Genomic DNA, 22049 nt, shown 5'->3' with positions numbered 1-22049 from the left:
CATTCTTTCGTCTGTTTCCTTGCGCTACCTTGCTAATGCGGGAGACAGCGACAAAGCAAGATAGATAAATAAATATTTTTTTCTTTTTGAAATATATAGATAACCATTCGTTCGTGCTTTAGGTAAGAACTCGCTGTAGGAAACTGTTTATGAAAATAAAAAGAACACAGTCTACAGTCTACTGTATCATTCACTGAGTAAGATGTATGTTTTTAACTGAGACTGCCAACCAATGACTTCTCTGAACTGGAAATATTGAATTGTAATCTGCTGTACTGTCCATATTTCTGTTATAGCATTTTTCTTAATATTGGGCCCTGTGTAATTCATTTTTACTGTATAAATTAATCAAAAGCTTACTGTATATCATCATTGCAAAAAGCATGTGTTTTTTATGTGAATTTGGCCAGTACAGCTTTTGGGTTCAGGAGCTGTGTAAGGTGGATGGTGACAAATGGGGTGGTTGCAATTTGCATTATGTGCAGGGTATAGTGTATCTTTGTTGGTATAAAGTGGTGCTGTAGTCATTTCCTTTCTGTCTTAGCAGTGGGTTAGGAAAATAGATGATAGGGAGGATGTAAAGAAGATAAGTGTAGATGATAAGCTAAAAATAATGTTTTTATTTTATAACAAGTGTACAGAATTTTATTCATTTTCTGTGGTGCATCATGCTGTTCTATGTGATTACATTCTGTATTGATGAGATTTTTTGTTTTTCTAAGAATAATATATGTTGATAAAACTGGAAAGGGAGCTGTGGTTTCGGTGCATTATTACATGACAGCTAGAGACTGAGTGTGAACGAATGTGGCCTTTGTTGGCTTTTCGTAGCGCACATGGGGGAGGGGGGGTTATATCATGTGTGGCGGGGTGGCATTGGGAATGAATAAAGGCAAACGGTATGAATTATTTACATGTGTATATATGTATATTTAGAAAAGCAAATGGATTTGTATGTAGCATTTATGGATCTGGAGAAGGCATATGATAAGGTTGATAGAGATGCTCTGTGGAAGGTAATAAGAATATATGGTGTGGGAGGCAAGTTGTTAGAAGCAGTGAAAAGTTTTTATCGAGGATGTAAGGCATGTGTACATGTAGGAAGAGAGGGAAGTGATTGGTTCTCAGTGAATGTAGGTTTGTGGCAGGGGTGTGTGATGTCTCCATGGTTGTTTAATTTGTTTATGGATGGAGTTGTTAGGGAGGTGAATGCAAGAGTTTTGGAAAGAGGAGCAAGTATGAAGTCTGTTGTGGATGAGAGAGCTTGGGAAGTGAGTCAGTTGTTGTTTGCTGATGATACAGCGCTGGTGGCTGATTCATGTGAGAAACTGCAGAAGCTGGTGACTGAGTTTGGTAAAGTGTGTGAAAGAAGAAAGTTAAGAGTAAATGTGAATAAGAGCAAGGTTATTAGGTACAGTAGGGTTGAGGGTCAAGTCAATTGGGAGGTAAGTTTGAATTGAGAAAAACTGGAGGAAGTAAAGTGTTTTAGATATCTGGGAGTGGATCTGGCAGCGGATGGAACCATGGAAGCGGAAGTGAATCATAGGGTGGGGGAGGGGGCAAAAATCCTGGGAGCCTTGAAGAATGTGTGGAAGTCAAGAACATTATCTTGGAAAGCAAAAATGGGTATGTTTGAAGGAATAGTGGTTCCAACAATTTTGTATGGTCGTGAGGTGTGGGCTATGGATAGAGTTGTGTGCAGGAGGGTGGATGTGCTGGAAATGAGATGTTTGAGGACAATATGTGGTGTGAGGTGGTTTGATCGAGTAAGTAACATAAGGGTAAGAGAGATGTGTGGAAATAAAAAGAGCGTGGTTGAGAGAGCAGAAGAGGGTGTTTTGAAATGGTTTGGGCACATGGAGAGAATGAGTGAGGAAAGATTGACCAAGAGGATATATGTGTCGGAGGTGGAGGGAACAAAGAGAAGTGGGAGACCAAATTGGAGGTGGAAAGATGGAGTGAAAAAGATTTTGTGTGATCGGGGCCTGAACATGCAGGAGGGTGAAAGGAGGGCAAGGAATAGAGTGAATTGGATCGATGTGGTATACCGGGGTTGACGTGTTGTCAGTGGATTGAATCAGGGCATGTGAAGCGTCTGGGGTAAACCATGGAAAGCTGTGTAGGTATGTATATTTGCGTGTGTGGACGTGTATGTATATACATGTGTATGGGGGTGGGTTGGGCCATTTCTTTCATCTGTTTCCTTGTGCTACCTTGCAAACGTGGGAGAAAAAAAAAAAAAAAAATGTATATGTCTGTGTGTGTATATATATGTATACATTGAGATGTATAGGTATGTATATTTGTGTGCGTGGACATGTATGTATATACATGTGTATGTGGGTGGGTTGGGCCATTCTTTCGTCTGTTTCCTTGTGCTACCTTGCTAACGCGGGAGACAGCGACAAAGCAAAGCAAAAAAAACTGGAAAACACAATAAGTTCGGCTAAACAGAGAAATCATAAGGAATTGCTTGCCTGGCTGGCATTTGGGATGATGCACCCTTGTGACCCTTCTCAGATGATGCTGTCACACTTCACCCTGATATTTCACAAAACTGTAACATAGTTTTGTGAAAAAAAAGGTTGTTTTGTTTTGAATCATAATACAAATTTCACTTAAAGCTGTACAAAATTGCTAACAACTATTTTTCATTTTGTGGCAAGCATGCATATGGCAATGTTTTACTTTCTTTGAGGAATTCATCATAAATAAGACTTGATACGTTGATGATCTTTCACGGTAGAGAAGGATGAATGTGGTGAAAGAATTTATTCTGCAGTCAGAGAATTTATTGCATGGAGACAGTATGAATGAAGACACTTGTCTCACTCACCAAATCAGCTTTCCATACAAAGTGGAAGAATAAGAACAGTACAAGTGGAAAAGTTTTTGTTTCATTTAGACACATTGAGCATGGGATGAGGATGTGTATGAATGTTTTCAAAGGCTGTTTGTACCCTACCCGCCCATGGAATATAGGGGAAGGGAAATGATCATAGAAAATTTAAACAAATTTTTCCTTAGTGTATGCTGGATATAGCTGTTACTATATTGTTTTAATCATTTACATTGGAATACAAGACAGTAGATATGCAGTGGCAGTATTGTAACCAATGAGGTTTGGAGGTACTGCTGCTGTGAATAGGCACAAAATTGGGGAAAGTTTTCAAGTTTCAGGACCTTTAGGGGATAGTCTAGTTTTCTAGAGTATCCAAGTCTCGCCCCATTTTCTCATGGTGACCTTGTTACTACACCCTAAGGGGTGGAACTGAAGGGGGCATTGCTCAGGTCCACCAGGCCACTGTTTTTGAATAGACAAATACCTGAGGTGTGCTGGGACTTTTTATTATTTTTGGTCAATTTTGGTGCCTCTAGAAATACTATGCTGTAGTTGCCATCTGCCATTGGCCTGTCAAGGGAGAGGCACAAAGAGCTAAGTGGCACTGGAGTCTATCAGTTATGCCAAGTAGTAAAAGAGATGAGTGATTGAGGGTGATGGTGCTGAATATAAATGGAGTGACTGATGAAAGTAAAAGGAGGGAGCTTGTGGAGAAGTTCAAGTTATAGTTTGGATGTGCTGAGGATTGGGGAAACCCATATTCTTGGCAGGGTCCATGTAGTGAAAATGGAAATGATGAATGCGAGTTATGTGAGCCATGGAAGGAGGAATGGTATTGATGGGAATGAATGAGAATTATTGGGAAGAGGGAAAGAAGGTTGTACATTTCTGTTATCATGGGAGGGTGTTTCAAAGCACGGATGGAATGGATCAAGAATAGTGTGTGAAAGGAAAGATTGGGATTGTGAAGACTGTATGAGGTAAGGATGAAATAAAGGATTTTTGGAGAAATTTGAAAGACTTAATAAAAGGTTTTGAGAATGAGAGAAATGTGGTCATATTCAGTGATATGAATGTGAAAGTGGGATGTGATGAAATTGGCAAGATAGTTGGTATATGGGGAGTACCTGGAGTAAATGGAATGGAAGTCATCCTGTGAATTTTTGTGCTGAGAAGGATTAATTCCTTGCAAACACCCTTTTTCAGGACAAGATGATCCACGGGATACATGGATGAGGAATGATGGAAGAGAAGAATAAAAGATATGGCTGACTTTGTGGTAGTAGATGAAAGTTTAAGATATTGCAAGCTGCTAGAGTTGTTAGAGGATTCTTTGGAGACTGACCATTTCATGGTTCTTGTGGGGATGAGGATCAGGGAGAAATGGAGGTATGGTGAAGGAAAAATGGAGAGGCAAAAGTGTTGGCAAGTGAGAGGATGAATCAGAAAGATTGCAGGGAAGAGTATAAAGGAAGTTTACTGAAAGCTTAGATGGAAGTGAAGTGAATGTAGGGATGCAATCATATGTGAAAGAGGTATTTAAGATGTTTAGAGAAATAATGTAAAGGGTTGTAGAATTAGTAGTTGGATACAAGGTCTTGATATATAGTAAGGCATATGGGAGATTGCTCAAAAGGAATGTACCAATGGAAGTCCAGCAAAGGAGGAGGGAAGAATATAAGAAGCTGACAGGAAAGCAAAGAAAGAGTAGATGAAGTTTTTGGAAGAAAGTTGAATGAAAAGTTTCATGAAAATAAGAAATTATGCTAAGAACAGGTGGATGTAAGAGGTGAAGTATTAATAAGGGAAGTAAGGATGTGGATTTGCTGAATCAAAACGAGGAATTGAAAGGAAGATTGGAAGAGTATTTTGAAGAACTGGTGAATGTGGGAGAAGGAGAGGCAGCATTTGTTATATGTATGGGTATGTAGGATGGAAGAAAGAGGATACAAGCATAAGGTCCTATAGCAAAAAGGTAGGTAAGAAGGGCAGTAATGAGGAAGATAATTGGAAAGGCACTTTGGAGAGGATGGGATTATAGCTATAGTGCTGAATTATGGAGGAGAAAGTGTGATAGTGGATGCATTTGATATGCAATTCACCATGGAAACAAAATGTTGTGCCATAGGGTTGAATAAAAGTTATTATTGTCCCTTTATTCAAAGAAAAAGGATGTATGTAGCATTTATAGGGGAATAAGTCTGTAAGGGTATCAGGAAAAGTTTATGCAAGAATTTTGACTTCTAAAGTGATGAAGTGACTGAATGCAGAATAAGCAAGGGGCAAAGGGGTTTTAGGAGAGGAAGGGAATGTGTTGATCAGATTTTTGTGGTAAAGATGACCGTGGAAGACTATTTAAGTGAAAGGTAAAAAGTTTTATGCAACTTTTATGGATCTGAGTCAAGTGGCATACTGCATGGGATGTGTTAAGGACATATAGGGTAGGAAGATAACTGTTGGATGGTGTGAAAGCCTTCTATAGAGGAGCAAATGCATGTGTAAGAGTGGATGGAAAGTTGAGCGAAGTTTCTGTATACATGATGGTGTGAGGCAGGGTTGTGTGATGTAGCTGTGGCTTTTTAATGTATATATGGATGGACTAATAAGAGAGATGGAAGCAAAACTAGGGAAAGGAGTTACATGTGAAGTGTGGTAGAGTTATTATGGCTAGGGGCAAGCCAGTTTATGGATGATACTGTGTTGTTTGCTCAGGGTGAAGAGGAGTTGCAGAAGGTTGTAATTGTGTTTTATAATGTGTGTAAGTGAAGGCTGTTGAAGGTGAATGTAAGTAAAAGTGTAATAATGGTGTTTGAAAGGAAACAGAGTAAAATTATATAGAGTGAAAAAAAAGTGTAATAAACACTGCTCTGTGTGTATAGGGAGAAAGACTGGAAAAGGTGAGAGAATTTATGTATTTAGGAGTTGTCTTAGGTAAGTTTGATAATATGGAAGACGAGATAAGGGAGAGAGCAATTCAGAGTAGAAGAGTCAATGGGCCCATTAATAGGATAATGAAGAGTAGAAATGTAAATATGGAAGTGAAGAGATGGGTAAAGGACAGCATAGTCCTCCCACCCCTAACCTATGCAGCTAAAACATGGATGTGGAATGAGTTGATGAGATGCAGAATTCAGGCTGTGGAAATGAGCTATTTGAAAGGAGCATGTTGTATGACTCAATGGAATGAAGAAAAAAATGAAGAGGTGTATGAGAGATGTGGTATCGCAAAGAATTCAAAGGGAATGAATTGTGAGGTTATAGAGTAGGTGAAACATAATGCTTTGAGGTGGTTTGTCCATGTTTAAAGAATGTAAGACTGGGAGTTTACAAATAGAGTGTATGATACTACAGTTAAAGGGGTTGGTGTGAGAGGAAAACTACCTTTAACATGGGCAAACAGAGTATAAGAATACAGGAGGGAGAGAAATGATGGAAGAATGCGCAAAATGGTTTACATGAGTGAGGCATGTAAGGACAAGGATAAGGGAAGACTCTTTTGCTTGGCCACCCCTTGATGGGAGATCCTTTAGGGAAAGGGAGTCTGAGATAGATATAGATAGATAGGTTAGTCTGAACAACCAAAAGGAGCACTTCATTAGGATAAGTTTAAGAGTGAGTCAGTAGGACAGACCTCCTAATTAACTTTGCCCATATGTCTTGCTTAACACTTGTCAGCTATTTATATATTTATAATTACCAATTTCTGTGAAAAAAATTTCTATGAAAAAATCCCGGTGTTATCCAGGACCTTTCTCAAGGTACCTGTAGCCCATGGTTGCACTATTTCCAGTGGCAAGGAAATGTAGACTCCTTGGGAGTGAGAAGTTTTTTTGATGTGACTTTTCACCTGTGGTTTAACTTCATGCAGGCAAAGCCTAGAAACATCTGTGAGCAGGACTATTAGGTTTGGGCCCTCGTATGCTTTTTCTTTTGAGTCAGTTTTGCATGTTACAGATCAGTATTTTCTTGAAAGTATTCCAGCTTAGTAGCCGTCAGTTTCTATTTTACCAATGAAATGGATAAGTTATTGGCAGCTGTTTGTAGGTGTTAGTCATTGTGCATCTGACACTTTCCTGGGCACTTCTACAGACAGACAGAACTGCCTGTTTATAGTAATGGTGTATTTGTCATTGAGATTTTTTATCGCTTGCTGTGGTCACACATGGAAGCTCTATGTTGAGAAAAGGAGCTAGATCTTTGCCTAACCCACACATTTTTTTTTTTTCCCCCCTTCGACTTCTACCCATTCTTATCTTTTCCTTTTACCTGTTTTCATCTTGAGGCTAATGGCCTAATCAGTCCAGTTCATTTTTTCTTGGAAGTAGCTGACATGTACGTATGTGATAGGCAAATCATGTTCTTTCGGGAAAAAAAAATTGGCATTGGGGTTTTCACTAGCAGGTGTAGTAATGATCACAGTCAAATCATTTATTTTTACAGAGTGTTCAACAGCTGGTATAGAGATGGTCACAAGCTGCATTTTATGGTGAAGGCTTTGCTCATTTCGCTTTGCTGTGAGTGCAAAAAGGATGAGCATTATGTTTTTAGTTGATTAATTGATTGCGTTCCACTTGGTTATACTCGTATTATGTTTTAATAAAATTTTCATTATTACTTCAGGTTGGAGCAACAGTGGTGCCCCTGATCTTACAGTACTTGATCCAGCAATAGTGTCTTCAGGGCAGCTGACAGATTCACGATCAGATTCCCCTCCACACTGGATGAAAACAATGGAGCAACTCACAGAAGGAGGCCCCCACCCACTTTGGAATAACTTGGTGCCATACGGTTTAACTTCTTCTGGCTTGCCAACTGGTATAAATCCCCACTCTGGGTCATCGTGTCCCACGGCTCCCACACAGCGCTCCGTGGCACCCATGTGGCCCCAAACCTCTCCGCCACCAGGTTTCAGCTCCATCTCCCCACTACATCATCCTAAGCAGCATGAACCACACAAAATTGAGAGTAAGGAGCATTGATTATTATGATTTTTTAAAGATGTGTTTGGGTCAGAGAGACAAGATTTATAGATAGAAAAAAATATTGATGATTGTGAAAAGCATTAAATGAGCTGTAAATGGATGTGTTTGATATGTATAGTTGGGGAAGGGAACAATATTTTACCTCCATATCAGGTTACTTTTCATATGTATGTATTATTTTTCCCTAAAACACACACACACACACACACACACACACTACATTCGAAAATAGTGAATGTGCGCAGCGTACAGAAGTTTGTAATAGTAGAGCAGGTTCAAACTCCCTCTCCTTAAAAATGAAATAGATAATTGCAAAAGAAATTATTATTCACACGCACGCACGCATGCATACACACACACATACACACACACACACACAGATGAGTGAGGATGGGACAGAGTGAATGAAGGCTCAGTATGACTATCTGGCGAGAAATAACCTTTAAGATTGTGTGTGTGAGAGAAGAACTTGGGTCCACATCCTCCTTAACCAATCACCAGAGTTCTGGATATCTTTAGAGAATAGTAAAGCTGTCTTCTGGCAAATATAAGATGAGCGTTCAGTTTAGCAAGCTGTTCACATGCACATGGCCAAAACTAGAATATTCTCCTCGAGTTTGGTCCCTCACATAAAGAAGCACAGAGCTAGATAGAGTAAAAAGAGAAGTTTCAGAGGAGGGCAGTAAAGAAAGTTTCAGAATTAAGAGAGCTAACTTACGAAAGGCTAAAGCCTTTTTTTTTTTTTTTTGCCAACCTTTGGAAAAGAAAAGAGTTTGGATGAAGTGATCACAACCTGTAAGTTTTTAAAGCTGATTAATGATGCTGACAGTTATCAGTTCTTTGAGAGATGTAGGAATAGAGCAACCAGAGTACATAACATAAAATTGATTAATGATGCTGACAGTTATCATTTCTTTAAGAGATGTAGGAATAGAGCAACCAGAGGACATAACAAAATCAAGCAAGAAACTTCATAAAAAATTATGCAGGAATAGAGCAACCAGAGGACATAACATGATATCAAGCAAGAAACTTCTTAAAAGATTTAAAGAAGTACTTTTATAGTATCAGTGGTTGTGGATGAATGGAACAAACTAATTGTAGACATCGTTAATGCAGACAGCATACATAAATTTCAGAAATAGTATGATAGCAGAGAATGTTTTAAGACATTGGGCCCCATGAGCGTAAACTCCCCTCCCTATACAGTACAATTACGTAATTACACACACACACACACACACACACACACACACACACACACACACACACACACACACACACATGCACACACAAAACTAGAAGACAACGTGAAATTAAGCTAGAAACGTATTAGAAAAAGATGTAAAGAAGTGTCTGTGAACTTTAACGAAAATTGAACTAGCTGTTCCCATCATATATAAGGGCAAAACTATGATATGCTTATCAAGTTTGTCAACTGTACCTAAAGAAGTTAAAAGAGTTGATGGAAATGATCCTGAAGGGAGCAACAAAAATCTTACCAGAATTAAGAGAGCTGACTTATAGAAAAACACTGTAGGCTTTGAATTTGTCTACCTTAGAAGAGATGAGACTTGATCGCAGCCATTAAGGTTTTGAAACGAATCGATGACATACTGTGAATAGTGAAAGGTTTGAAAGGTTTAGGGATAGAACAGCCAGAGGACATAACAGAAATTGAAGTTATGTAATGAAGATTGTTCCAGGTATGGCACACTACAAAAGTGTAAAACTTTTCCTGTATAGGACAGATAGGTAACTACAAGTAGTTAATAATTACTAATGAATGTAAAACTCCCTCTGTGCAGCACAAACAGGGATTTCCATTTGTAGATATAGGAAGCCTAAGCCCATATGGATTACTCTTACAAGACTTCCTGTAGTCAAGTAAGAATGGAGGAACAGTAATGAAATTGATAGATACACGGAACATAAAAGGATATAAAGAGAAGGCATGAAGATTTATTATAGATATGAAGAAAAGAGAAGAATAACTGCAGGTTTTAAATATTCAAGATAAGATTATTAACTGAAAATGACTTGAGAAAAATAGACCAGATTAAATGAAAGATTGGATCAAGAGCACAATAGGAACAGTAATGAAAACAGTAATGTGTGACATTTAGCAGAGATGCAGATGTAGATAGTGAGAAACCTCCAAGTTCTAAAATTTAAAACATCTTAACCAAAATGCAAAGTAAGTGAAAAACAAAGACAGTCATAATGGCTGTGATAATCAGGAAGTGTAAAGCAATCAGGTGTGGATTCCACCAGCTTGAGGTTACACTGTGATTAGAAAGTCACCATTGGTGAGGCTCTATCAGTGTGAGTGCAATCTCATCAAAGAACTTTGCTCTCCAGAGGAGTCTTATGTTCCCTTGCTATTGGAAGCAAGATACTGTAGAAAGGTCATGGGCCACACCAGAACTTTTTTGTAGAGATTGATCCTGGCATATTTATAAATGAAATAGATAGATATGAAGCAGTTAGGGAAAAAACAGAATATAGTGAGAGGCTCTGGTTTTGGTGCATTAGATGTGGCAGCTAGATGTTGGATGTGAGAAAATGAGACATTTTTTGTTCTTTTTTCTTTTCCTGGAACTTCCTTGCTACATAGGAAACTGCAAACAAGCATGAAAACAAATATGATTTATAGGAAATATTCTTTGTGAGAACTAGAATTGAATCCTCCTTACTGAGTATAAACATAAAAGTGGGTGAGTGAAAAGGTTAAAAATAAAGTACACTTAAAAGGTTTTCAGATATAAAGCAGGCAGAAACAGAATTAAAGAAGGTGTTGTAAAAGTATATGTTGGTAGTTGATTTGAAGGACTTCATTTCTCGAAAATTTCTCAAGAAATGTTGGTCACTATTGGTAAGCAAATCTATACTGAACACAACTAGCATAGCAGCATATCTACCCTCCAAGATTATTATGGTTAAATGAATGTATGATTAGAATTGAAGAGCTATTGAAAAACAACCAAACTAGAACCAACAATGATATGGTCCGGTGACTTGGATTTTGACCATATAGATTGGGTAAAAAGTTGAGCAGATGACTGATTACGATGCATTATAAGATGAAATAGGATGGTTAAACTTGCTGCACATATATAAGACTTTCAGTCTAATGCATGTTCCTGTGTACATCAATCATTTAAAAATTACATAATTGGTCTAATTTTTACAAATTGCATAACACTCATCACTGATATGAGTCAATAAAACTGATAGCTGAGAACATCATAGAAATAGTTGCTAACTACCAGAGGCTCTTGCTTAATAATGGGGTTATGTTCTTGGACGTTTGTTGTCAAGGCAGAATGTCATTGTAAGAGGAGGAGAACTGAGCTTAACTGGGAAGATTTAGGACAACTAAACAATCTGGAAAACACTTAAAAATCAGCAGATTGTCTGAAACTATACCAGACTGATAGTGGGGAGGTCTATGCTAATCTAGGGAAAATGCAATGAACTGTAAAAGCAGGGGAAACACTCTTGACGATCAACAGAACAAAAGAAGACCTTACTTGATTAGGCTAGGGAGGGCTGTACTGATCTGTGTGATTGTTCGGGTCTGTAAAAGTAAGGGTAATAAACTACACATATGAAACCTTACTTTGCTTCCCAAGAAACATAGATTTACCATAATTTTGACTTAACGTAAAGAAAATCCCATACTGTTAGTTATTTTTGAGATTCCCAAAATTGCAACTTTAATCCTTTTGAATTACATTCTAACTGCTAAAGGTCAGATTGTGAGAAACTCATAAGTTTTCTTTCTGTCTGTCTGTCTGTCTATCTATTTATCTATCTATCTATCTATCTATATCCCTTATGCCAGTTCCCACCTGGAACTCCCACAAGGGGGTGGCCACACAAATAGTCTCTCCATAACTAGTGAACTCCAGTGCTGACTCCAGTGCTGACTCCAGTGCTGCTTCTTATCCTTTAGTACTTTACCCTTAACAGGCCAGTGGCAGAGGGCAACTCTAGCATAGTGTTTGTAGAGGCTCGTACTTAATGTTCATATTGACTATTTTAACCTAATTATCCTTTCTACTATGACCAGTGAGCCAGCACTTCAATGGTTGTCATGTTGCACTCCTCTTACCTAGGTAGTTGTCTTTACTTTCTGCCTCACCCACACATGGACCACTGGCATTTTGTCCACAAACACACAATCTCTTTTTGTCACACATAACACTTGACAACACTCACACAGCTCGTTCTTCGTAACTCTAGATTTTCCTATGGTTAGCACTGTGCATTATCCCTGCCTTTTTGGCAAAATGGTAGGAGCAGTCATTAGAAGTAGTAGGTAGGAACATTTAACAGGAGCATTAAGTAGAAACATTAGATAGAAGTAGTAGGTAGGGACATTAGGCAGGAGCAATAGTTAGAAGTAGCAGGAGCCTTTGCAAACACTGCATTAGAGTTACACTCTGCCAGTTGCCTGTCAAGAGTGAGGCCCTAAAGGCTAAGAAGCAGCTCTGGAGTTCACTACTTAAGGAGACTCTTGCTGTAGCCACACCCGTGAGGGAGTTTCAGTTGAGAACACATGTCAGAGATATAGATGGATAGATAGACTACTACCTTATGTTTATATCTGATGATCCTGCTTTAATTTACCTAACTACTGCTTCTATCTGTTGCTCCTACCATTTTGCCAAAAGGCAGGTCTTGTGCATAGTGCTCTAAAGTTAAGAATGAGCTATGTGAGTTAAGTGGTTTTGAATATTATGTATGACAAGAAGAGATTGTATGTTTGTTGACAGAATACCAGTAGTTCATGTGTGGGTAAGGTCAAAAGAATAGACCTGGGTCAGAGGAGTGACATTTGACAACCACTAAACTACTGGCTTGCTATACAGCTGCGCTAACCCTCCTGTTACCCAGGCAGTTAGTAATGGTAGTACACAGATGCTCCCTGGCATATGTCTGAGTTCTGTTCTGACTGGCTGGTCAGATCTTGAAATGGACTTGTTGGACATATGTCAGCATGGCATGTAGAATTTGTATACCTGTACAGCATTCTACTCATTTTCTGTCATGATTCTCTTATTCTTTATTAACCAGCTTTACTATATGATTCTGTAGTTTCTTTTTACCTTTTATTTAAGATTCTTTGGTTCACAGGATGATTCACTCAAACATTCAGTGAACTTTTCTGCAGCTCCTTCGTCAGCACTTGCTGCTTCACCTATGACTCGAACGTTGTGCAAATTATATCTTCTTTTGAATGTGTTGAACCAACGATGACTTGCTGTGAAGTTCTCGATGTAATCCTCTCCCACTTGCACCTTCAAAGTCTCAAAAAGACTTATAGCCGTTGCCTGAATTGTTTGTAAGCTTAGTGGTACACATTTTTTAATTTAATCTTCCATCTAGAGCATCAACAACTTTTCCATTTCATGGATGGGTCCTTGTCGTTGCTTTGTTATTATTGTAGACTTCACACTTGGTGAACCTGTCACTACTTCATGTATTTCTTTATTGTCCTTTAAGATTGTGGAGACCATCAAATGGGACAACTATAGATTGTGTGCAATCACATTAACTTTTATGTGATTAACTTCATTTTCAATTCCAAATTGAGCATGTACCTCGGCTTCTTGCCAGATCTCTCAACATGTGATGTGTTTCTTCTCCTGCTCTTCATCTTCTTTGGGGTTTAATACAAAAGATTTTTAATCCAGCACGAAAATTCTTTAGGTTCTTATGAGTAATGCACACTTACTCAGTATTAACTAAGGGAGATGATGTGTTGTACACAATGCCAGGATCATCTGAGATTCACTTTCTTACACACACAGCCATTATCTGTGACGGACTTACGGCCAAGCATACTTTTTATATTTACGTATGTTTTCTAATTCATATTTTTTTCCGGTTGTATATACAGATGGTCATAAGTCACAAAGGTTGTAAGTCTGGGGCATCTGTACCTCTGTGGTTGTTGGCTTCCTACCAAGTTAATACTTAAAGTTTTCATGATACTTTGATACTGATACCTGTCTCAGTAAATATTGATGTTACATACTGAAATGGATAAGTTATTTCTTTACCGTGAATGATTTTATATATTTATTTATTATACTTTGTCGCTGTCTCCCGCGTAAGTGAGGTAGCGCAAGGAAATAGACGAAAGAATGGTCCAACCCACCCACATACACATGCATATACATACACGTCCACACACGCACATATACATACCTATGCATTTCAATGTTTATTATTTTTATTATACTTTGTCGCTGTCTCCCGTGTTATCGAGGAAGCACAAGGAAACAGACGAAAGAATGGCCCAACCCACCCACATACACAGGTATATACATACACGTCCACACACGCACATATACATACCTATACATCTCAACGTATACATATATATATATATACACACAGACATATACATATATACAAATGTACATAATTCATACTGTCTGCCCTTATTCATTCCCGTCGCCACCCCGCCAGACATGAAATGACAACCCCCTCCCCCCGCATGTGTGCGAGGTAGCACTAGGAAAAAACAAGAAAGGCCACATTCGTTCAAACTCAGTCTCTAGCTGTCATGTATAATGCACCAAAACCACAGCTCTCTTTCCACATCCAGGCCCCACAAAACTTTCCATGATTTACCCCAGACGCTTCACATGCCCTGGTTCACTCCATTGACAGCACGCCGACCCTGGTATACCACATTATTCCAGTTTGCTCTATTCTTTGCACGCCTTTCACTAGCTTCTGCAGTACTATTTTAAGCCTTCCTTTATCAAGAATACTAATGTTTCAACAGAGTATGGAGAAAATTTCTTAGCCTCTCCTTTTAACCTCCGATATTGATTTGAAAACATGATTTTTTTTTTTTTTTTTTTTTTTTTTTTTTTTCCGCTGTCTCCCGCGTTTGCGAGGTAGCGCAAGGAAACAGACGAAAGAAATGGCCCAACCCACCCCCATACACATGTATATACATACATCCACACACGCAAATATACATACCTACACAGCTTTCCATGGTTTACCCCAGACGCTTCACATGCCTTGATTCAATCCACTGACAGCACGTCAACCCCGGTATACCACATCGCTCCAATTCACTCTATTCCTTGCCCTCCTTTCACCCTCCTGCATGTTCAGGCCCCGATCACACAAAATCTTTTTCACTCCATCTTTCCACCTCCAATTTGGTCTCCCTCTTCTCCTCGTTCCCTCCACCTCCGACACATATATCCTCTTGGTCAATCTTTCCTCACTCATTCTCTCCATGTGACCAAACCATTTCAAAACACCCTCTTCTGCTCTCTCAACCACGCTCTTTTTATTTCCACACATCTCTCTTACCGTTACGTTACTTACTCGATCAAACCACCTCACACCACACATTGTCCTCAAACATCTCATTTCCAGCACATCCATCCTCCTGCACACAACTCTATCCATAGTCCACGCCTCGCAGCCATACAACATTGTTGGAACCACTATTCCTTCAAACATACCCATTTTTGCTTTCCGAGATAATGTTCTCGACTTCCACACATTCTTCAGGCTCCCAGAATTTTCGCCCCCTCCCCCACCGTATGATCCACTTCTGCTTCCATGTTTCCATCCGCTGCCAGATCCACTCCCAGATATCTAAAACACTTCACTTCCTCCAGTTTTTCTCCATTCAAACTCACCTCCCAATTGACTTGACCCTCAACCCTACTGTACCTAATAACCTTGCTCTTATTCACATTTACTCTTAACTTTCTTCTTTCACACACTTTACCAAACTCAGTCACCAGCTTCTGCAGTTTCTCACATGAATCAGCCACCAGCGCTGTATCATCAGCGAACAACAACTGACTCACTTCCCAAGCTCTCTCATCCCCAACAGACTTCATACTTGCCCCTCTTTCCAAAACATATTAATGACTGAAGGCTTTCCATTAAAGAAACCAAAAAGAATGTTAAGCAGAATTCTTTTAGAAATTTCAAAAAGTAGAGTCCGTGAAGTAAGCCTTGGTTTTTAAGCCAGGTCTCCATAAACAAGCATTGCATGTACCTCATGGAGATGATTCTAAACCTACTGGCACTTGTATCAGTTCATCTACCATAAGCACCAACCAGTTCTATTTGTTCCAAACAGAAATGTCCTAGAAAAACAACCACAGCCTCTTGAGAATCGTAGCAGAGGGCAACCATGATATGAACAAACAAATACAATCCTATACAGCTGGGGTTAACTACAAAACCTTCCTTTCACTGAAGGCAAATGAGGAATTAGAGCAGTTTGATGATACTGATGATTTAGAAGCACTGCGAGAGAATCTTGATATTACCTCTCTGCCCTCTTCTTTAAAAGATTTAGCAGTAAACAGGAAGGGGTAACAGTTCAGAAGCCCTTCCTTCATCTATACTTCTTTCACCAACACTACCAATGCAACTTCACAACACATGAAAACTAGGTCCAGTGAAGATTCATAATTTTCACAAGATACTACCATTTACAAAATTTATAACATATGGCTTCAACTTCTTTTTTCATGAGTGTGTTTTACCCACAGGTATTATATCAAGTAAACAGTCTTTCAGACTCCAGCGGTAGATAGCCTTGTCACATCTGCATTAGTTACTATCAGGATTATAGTGCAGTTTAACGATGTAATTATGGATATTTTGCAAAAAGAGGGTCTGATTTACATTTGTTTGCAGAAAATACTTGTTCTGATTCATCACAGAAAGGATTTCAGCGCTTAACCAAATAGCACTAAAGTTTTGATTCACTCCAGTGCATAATAAAATGGTTTATTTTAGTTGTTAGAATCGCAGCTGATTCAGTATTTCTACATAAGAATGTACATTAAGTGTTCACTTTATCTCTTGATATTTGGGTATTTTATGTAGTACACTTCTTTAGGTTAATTTTGATTGGAAAGATTTTTTTTGTAGTAACATCTGATTCTTGAGGACGACTCTCGAATCTTTGTTGTCAAATAACTTGCATTCTGTAATTATGGGTTAATAATCTCTGGTGGACTCCAGAACTCAGATCATTAGTAATTTTTCAATTCACTGTCAGTAGTCCTTGATCATGTAATAATTCATTACCACATTAATTTTAAACCCTTGATACAACATTGTGAAAGCTCTAAACAGTATTCATAGGTCTTCCATTCAGGCTGTAGAGAATCAGAGTTTTCCAAAATTCTCTTTTTATGGACACATAAATGCTGCTTACTCTCTTCTGTTTTTCAATAGGACTTTTCATTTACCCATCCAAATTAAGCTATATAGTCTGTTTACTGTCTGCATTTCCTTTTTTTTTTTTTTTTTTATTTATTTTTTTTTCCGCTGTCTCCCGCATTTGCGAGGTAGCGCAAGGAAACAGACGAAAGAAATGGCCCAACCCACCCCCATACACATGCCTTGATTCAATCCACTGACAGCACGTCAACCCCGGTATACCACATCGATCCAATTCACTTTATTCTTTGCCCTCCTTTCACCCTCCTGCATGTTCAGGCCCCGATCACACAAAATCTTTTTCACTCCATCTTTCCACCTCCAATTTGGTCTCCCTCTTCTCCTCGTTCCCTCCACCTCCGACACATATATCCTCTTGGTCAATCTTTCCTCACTCATTCTCTCCATGTGACCAAACCATTTCAAAACACCCTCTTCTGCTCTCTCAACCACGCTCTTTTTATTTCCACACATCTCTCTTACCCTTACGTTACTTACTCGATCAAACCACCTCACACCACACATTGTCCTCAAACATCTCATTTCCAGCACATCCATCCTCCTGCGCACAACTCTATCCATAGTCCACGCCTCGCAACCATACAACATTGTTGGAACCACTATTCCTTCAAACATACCCATTTTTGCTTTCCGAGATAATGTTCTCGACTTCCACACATTCTTCAAGGCTCCCTGAATTTTCGCCCCCTCCCCCACCCTATGATTCGCTTCCGCTTCCATGGTTCCATCCGCTGCCAGATCCACTCCCAGATATCTAAAACACTTCACTTCCTCCAGTTTTTCTCCATTCAAACTCACCTCCCAATTGAATTGACCCTCAACCCTACTGTACCTAATAACCTTGCTCTTATTCACATTTACTCTTAACTTTCTTCTTTCACACACTTTACCAAACTCAGTCACCAGCTTCTGCTGTTTCTCACATGAATCAGCCACCAGCGCTGTATCATCAGCGAACAACAACTGACTCACTTCCCAAGCTCTCTCATCCCCAACAGACTTCATACTTGCCCCTCTTTCCAAAACTCTTGCGTTCACCTCCCTAACAACCCCATCCATAAACAAATTAAACAACCATGGAGACATCACACACCCCTGCCACAAACCTACATTCACTGAGAACCAATCACTTTCCTCTCTTCCTACACGTACACATGCCTTACATCCTCGATAAAAACTTTTCACTGCTTCTAACAACTTGCCTCCCACACCATATATTCTTAATACCTTCCACAGAGCATCTCTATCAACTCTATCATATGCCTTCTCCAGATCCATAAATGCTACATACAAATCCATTTGCTTTTCTAAGTATTTCTCACATACATTCTTCAAAGCAAACACCTGATCCACACATCCTCTACCACTTCTGAAACCACACTGCTCTTCCCCAATCTGATGCTCTGTACATGCCTTCACCCTCTCAATCAATACCCTCCCATATAATGTGCCAGGAATACTCAACAAACTTATACCTCTGTAATTTGAGCACTCACTCTTATCCCCTTTGCCTGTGTACAATGGCACTATGCACGCATTCCGCAAATCCTCAGGCACCTCACCATGAGTCATACATACATTAAATAACCTTACCAACCAGTCAACAATACAGTCACCCCCTTTTTTAATAAATTCCACTGCAATACCATCCAAACCTGCTGCCTTGCCGGCTTTCATCTTCCGCAAAGCTTTTACTACCTCTTCTCTGTTTACCAACTCATTTTCCCTAACCCTCGCACTTTGCACACCACCTCGACCAAAACACCCTATATCTGCCACTCTTATCATCAAACACATTCAACAAACCTTCAAAATACTCACTCCATCTCCTTCTCACATCACCACTACTTGTTATCACCTCCCCATTTGCACCCTTCACTGAAGTTCCCATTTGCTCCCTTGTCTTACGCACTTTATTTACCTCCTTCCAGAACATCTTTTTATTCTCCCTAAAATTTAATGATACTCTCTCACCCCAACTCTCATTTGCCCTTTTTTTCACCTCTTGCACCTTTCTCATTTCTGCATTTCCTAGTTATGTCTTTTTTTTCACCCTTAAGTGGTTTAGTAATTATTTTGATATGTCATTCCTACCACTTACTTTGCCATCTTAGACATCATGTTCCTCTAAGTCTTACAATTGCTTTACCTTATTTAAAATTACCTTATTTAAAATCATTGCTTTTGCCCAGTCATTAAGCACATTGTTTTTTCCATACTTTGATAAGTTTTCACTTCCATTCTGCATCTTCATGCTTATTATGGGCTCTTGATCACTAATCTTATTTTACCTATACCTGCATCTTTTAAAACATAATTGGAGCCGGAGACCACATTTCTGCATATTGATCCTCATAAAATGTTGTTGTAGCCTTTGTTGGAATTGATGTGCATGCCAGTGCTTTTGAAAGGATATGAATATTTTGTGTGGATGATTTGAAAATGGTAGATGAAGTGTGAATGTAATTACCAAATTGATTGTAAGAATTACAGAGGAATGAGTCTTTATATTGTATTTGGCAAGGTGTATAGAATGATTAGGATCAAATGAAAAAGGTTAGTGAACCCTTCGCCATTGAAGAATAGAGTGGATTTAGAAACGGAAACAGGGGCTAAGTGTGTATAGAACATGTATAGATTTAGAAAAATCGCATGATAATTGGAATGCTCTCTCGGAAATTTTGAATCTGTGCGGTGTGTAAGGATGTCTTTTGAATATCATTGAAATTTTATATTTGAAGTAGAGAGGATGAGAGCTGTATGAATGGTGTAAAATATATGTGAGTGCATCAAGGTTGTATGATATGTACATTGCTTAATTTCTTTATGGATGATGCATAATGTGAAATTAAGTTGAAGTGGTGTTAGTGATACACTTTGAACCATGATAAAATGGAAAGTACCATAATTGTAGGATGGATATAATGCTGTTTGTTTGCTATATCAAAGGATAAGGTAGATAGAATTATGTCAAACTGATGGTTTGTGTTGTAGGAGGATGTTGAAAGTAAGTGTGAGTAAAAGAAAGACATGGTTTTGAAGATTTGCTGCATCTATGGAGTGTCAGTTCGAATGATGAACTGGGTAGTTTGTACGAATTGTATATGATATGAAAGATGATCAGTGAGGATGATAAGAGTTGTCGTGCAAGGAAATGATTTAGTAAGGTTTCAGGAGGCACTGGTACATAGGAAGAATTTAGATATAATGCACAGTAAACTTACATAGTGAAGTGCTAGTACCAGTTCCAGGGGCAAAAGTATTAGGTGGTTTTTGGTGAGTGATGCACCCCCTAATATCAAAAATAGGATTTTTGTGGCGGGGCAATTTTGTATGAGAATGGGCTATTTTCTGAGTATTGAACAATGATTATTATTGATAATGAATGTGAAAAGGGATGCCTATATGATTGTTGGGCAGTACCAAGACCATACCCTGTTTGCTAGGTGCTGATACTTCTAACCACCGTACGAAAAACGGCTAAGTCTCACCCCTGCCCAGTTTGTATGTATGAATACAAAACTTAAGTTTCCAAAGGTCAGAGTTGATGAAGAATAACAGCAGTGGTGATCGATGATGTACATAATGCAGTATTGGCATGTAAGTCTTTTTAAGATGTTTTAGTCATGTGAAAGAGTAGATAATAGGATGGCTAGTAAGAAATATAATTGATTACTTAAGAGTACAAGAAAAGCCAGATCATGATAGAGATGAATAGACATATTGAGGGAATTGATTGAGTCCCAAGATATTTAAATAAAGATGGTAGAGGAAGTTTGCAACCAAATGTAGTGGAATCTGTTTATATTGAAAGGTTTTTGTCAGTGAAAAATTGTCTTGTGTGATGAATCAACTTGCTCTGCAAAGTTAATTGAAAGAAATTATTAGCTTTGATTGGATATCCATGTTTACTTGAGCACAGTGGGCAAGGGATAGAGATGTTTTAAGTGAACTGAGAGTCTGTATGTACTACTTCCACCCCATACATATAGGAATGGAGGTAACTTCTGAGTTCATGAAGCTCAAAAAAGACAAATTTCCAAAAGATTTGTACATCCATGCTGTATGTTAAGTCTTTAGATATAACCTGTTTGTTTTTGTGAAAAAGAACTTAAATATATTTTTTCCTAGAGGGAATAAAGTTTCACACAAAGTGGAATAATCTCATTTTACAAGGGTTTGAGGAATGTGCTTGTTCTAATGATGATCTTTTATTTGCAGATCTCTAATGGCACTTTATGGAGAAGTTTATATGCTGTATGAACGAAGATGAAGAATTATTAAAGAATTTACTATATTGAGCTCCAGAATCTTGTCATCCTATTCTAAACCATTTAGGGGAACAGCCTACAAACTGTATAACCACATAATGCATTGTTTAGAAAAATGGTAGAAGGAAAGTGGACTATTTTCTTTTCCTCTTTTCTGCAGTTTGATCAAGCAAGCAGTGAATCCTCCAAAATCTGTCAGTTTATAATCTGTTGAATAAAATGGAGTAAAAATTTCCCATTTTTCATTAGTTCGTAACATTCATAGCTTTATAAAGATTTCCCTTGCCGTTTTTGTCAGCCTTTTTAACTTGCATGCTGCGAGAGTCATATATTTTTTATTACTCTTTGAGTTATGATAGTAATACTTGGCTCTCAGCACTATCATACTATCTTCTAGCTGTTATTATGGAAGAGTAGTCAGGCATATTCAATTTATGTATATTTCACTCAAACCCAGTATTATATTGCCCACTCAGTTGCCTTGAGTAGTTGTTAACTTCTACTGCAGAAGTAAATTTCTGCTCCTGGTAACTTAATGGTAACAGAAAATATAACACTCTTCTCAGGTACAGGATAGTTGGAGGACTACATTTGTGATGGTAAAGTAGATGTATACTTCTGGAGTGCTGGAAACTAAGGGGTTTAGGCTTTTGGTGACAAAGAAAGATGTACCATGTTCCCAGCAGTTTAATGGTATCA

At 38.5% G+C, this 22049-nt stretch overlaps 1 protein-coding gene across 4 annotated transcripts in view; it reads left to right on the top strand.

The window, feature by feature from the left end:
- The window catches only part of Cnot4 (CCR4-NOT transcription complex subunit 4), a 227774-nt gene extending 206191 nt beyond the window's left edge, over positions 1–21583 (top strand). For all 4 annotated transcript variants that reach the window (XM_071683029.1, XM_071683026.1, XM_071683028.1 and 1 more), the window contains 2 exons: positions 7463–7807; positions 21301–21583. In XM_071683029.1, the coding sequence (XP_071539130.1) occupies positions 7463–7807; positions 21301–21308 (353 nt within the window). In that variant the 3' untranslated portion in view covers positions 21309–21583. The remainder of the gene's footprint in view (positions 1–7462; positions 7808–21300) is intronic.
- Positions 21584–22049: the final 466 nt, after the last annotated feature.

The sequence above is a fragment of the Panulirus ornatus genome, chromosome 35, assembly GCF_036320965.1.
Source record: "Panulirus ornatus isolate Po-2019 chromosome 35, ASM3632096v1, whole genome shotgun sequence".
NCBI classification, from domain to species: domain Eukaryota; kingdom Metazoa; phylum Arthropoda; class Malacostraca; order Decapoda; family Palinuridae; genus Panulirus; species Panulirus ornatus.
Note: the sequence above shows the minus strand (reverse complement) of the source record. Positions and strands in the feature narration are given on the sequence as shown.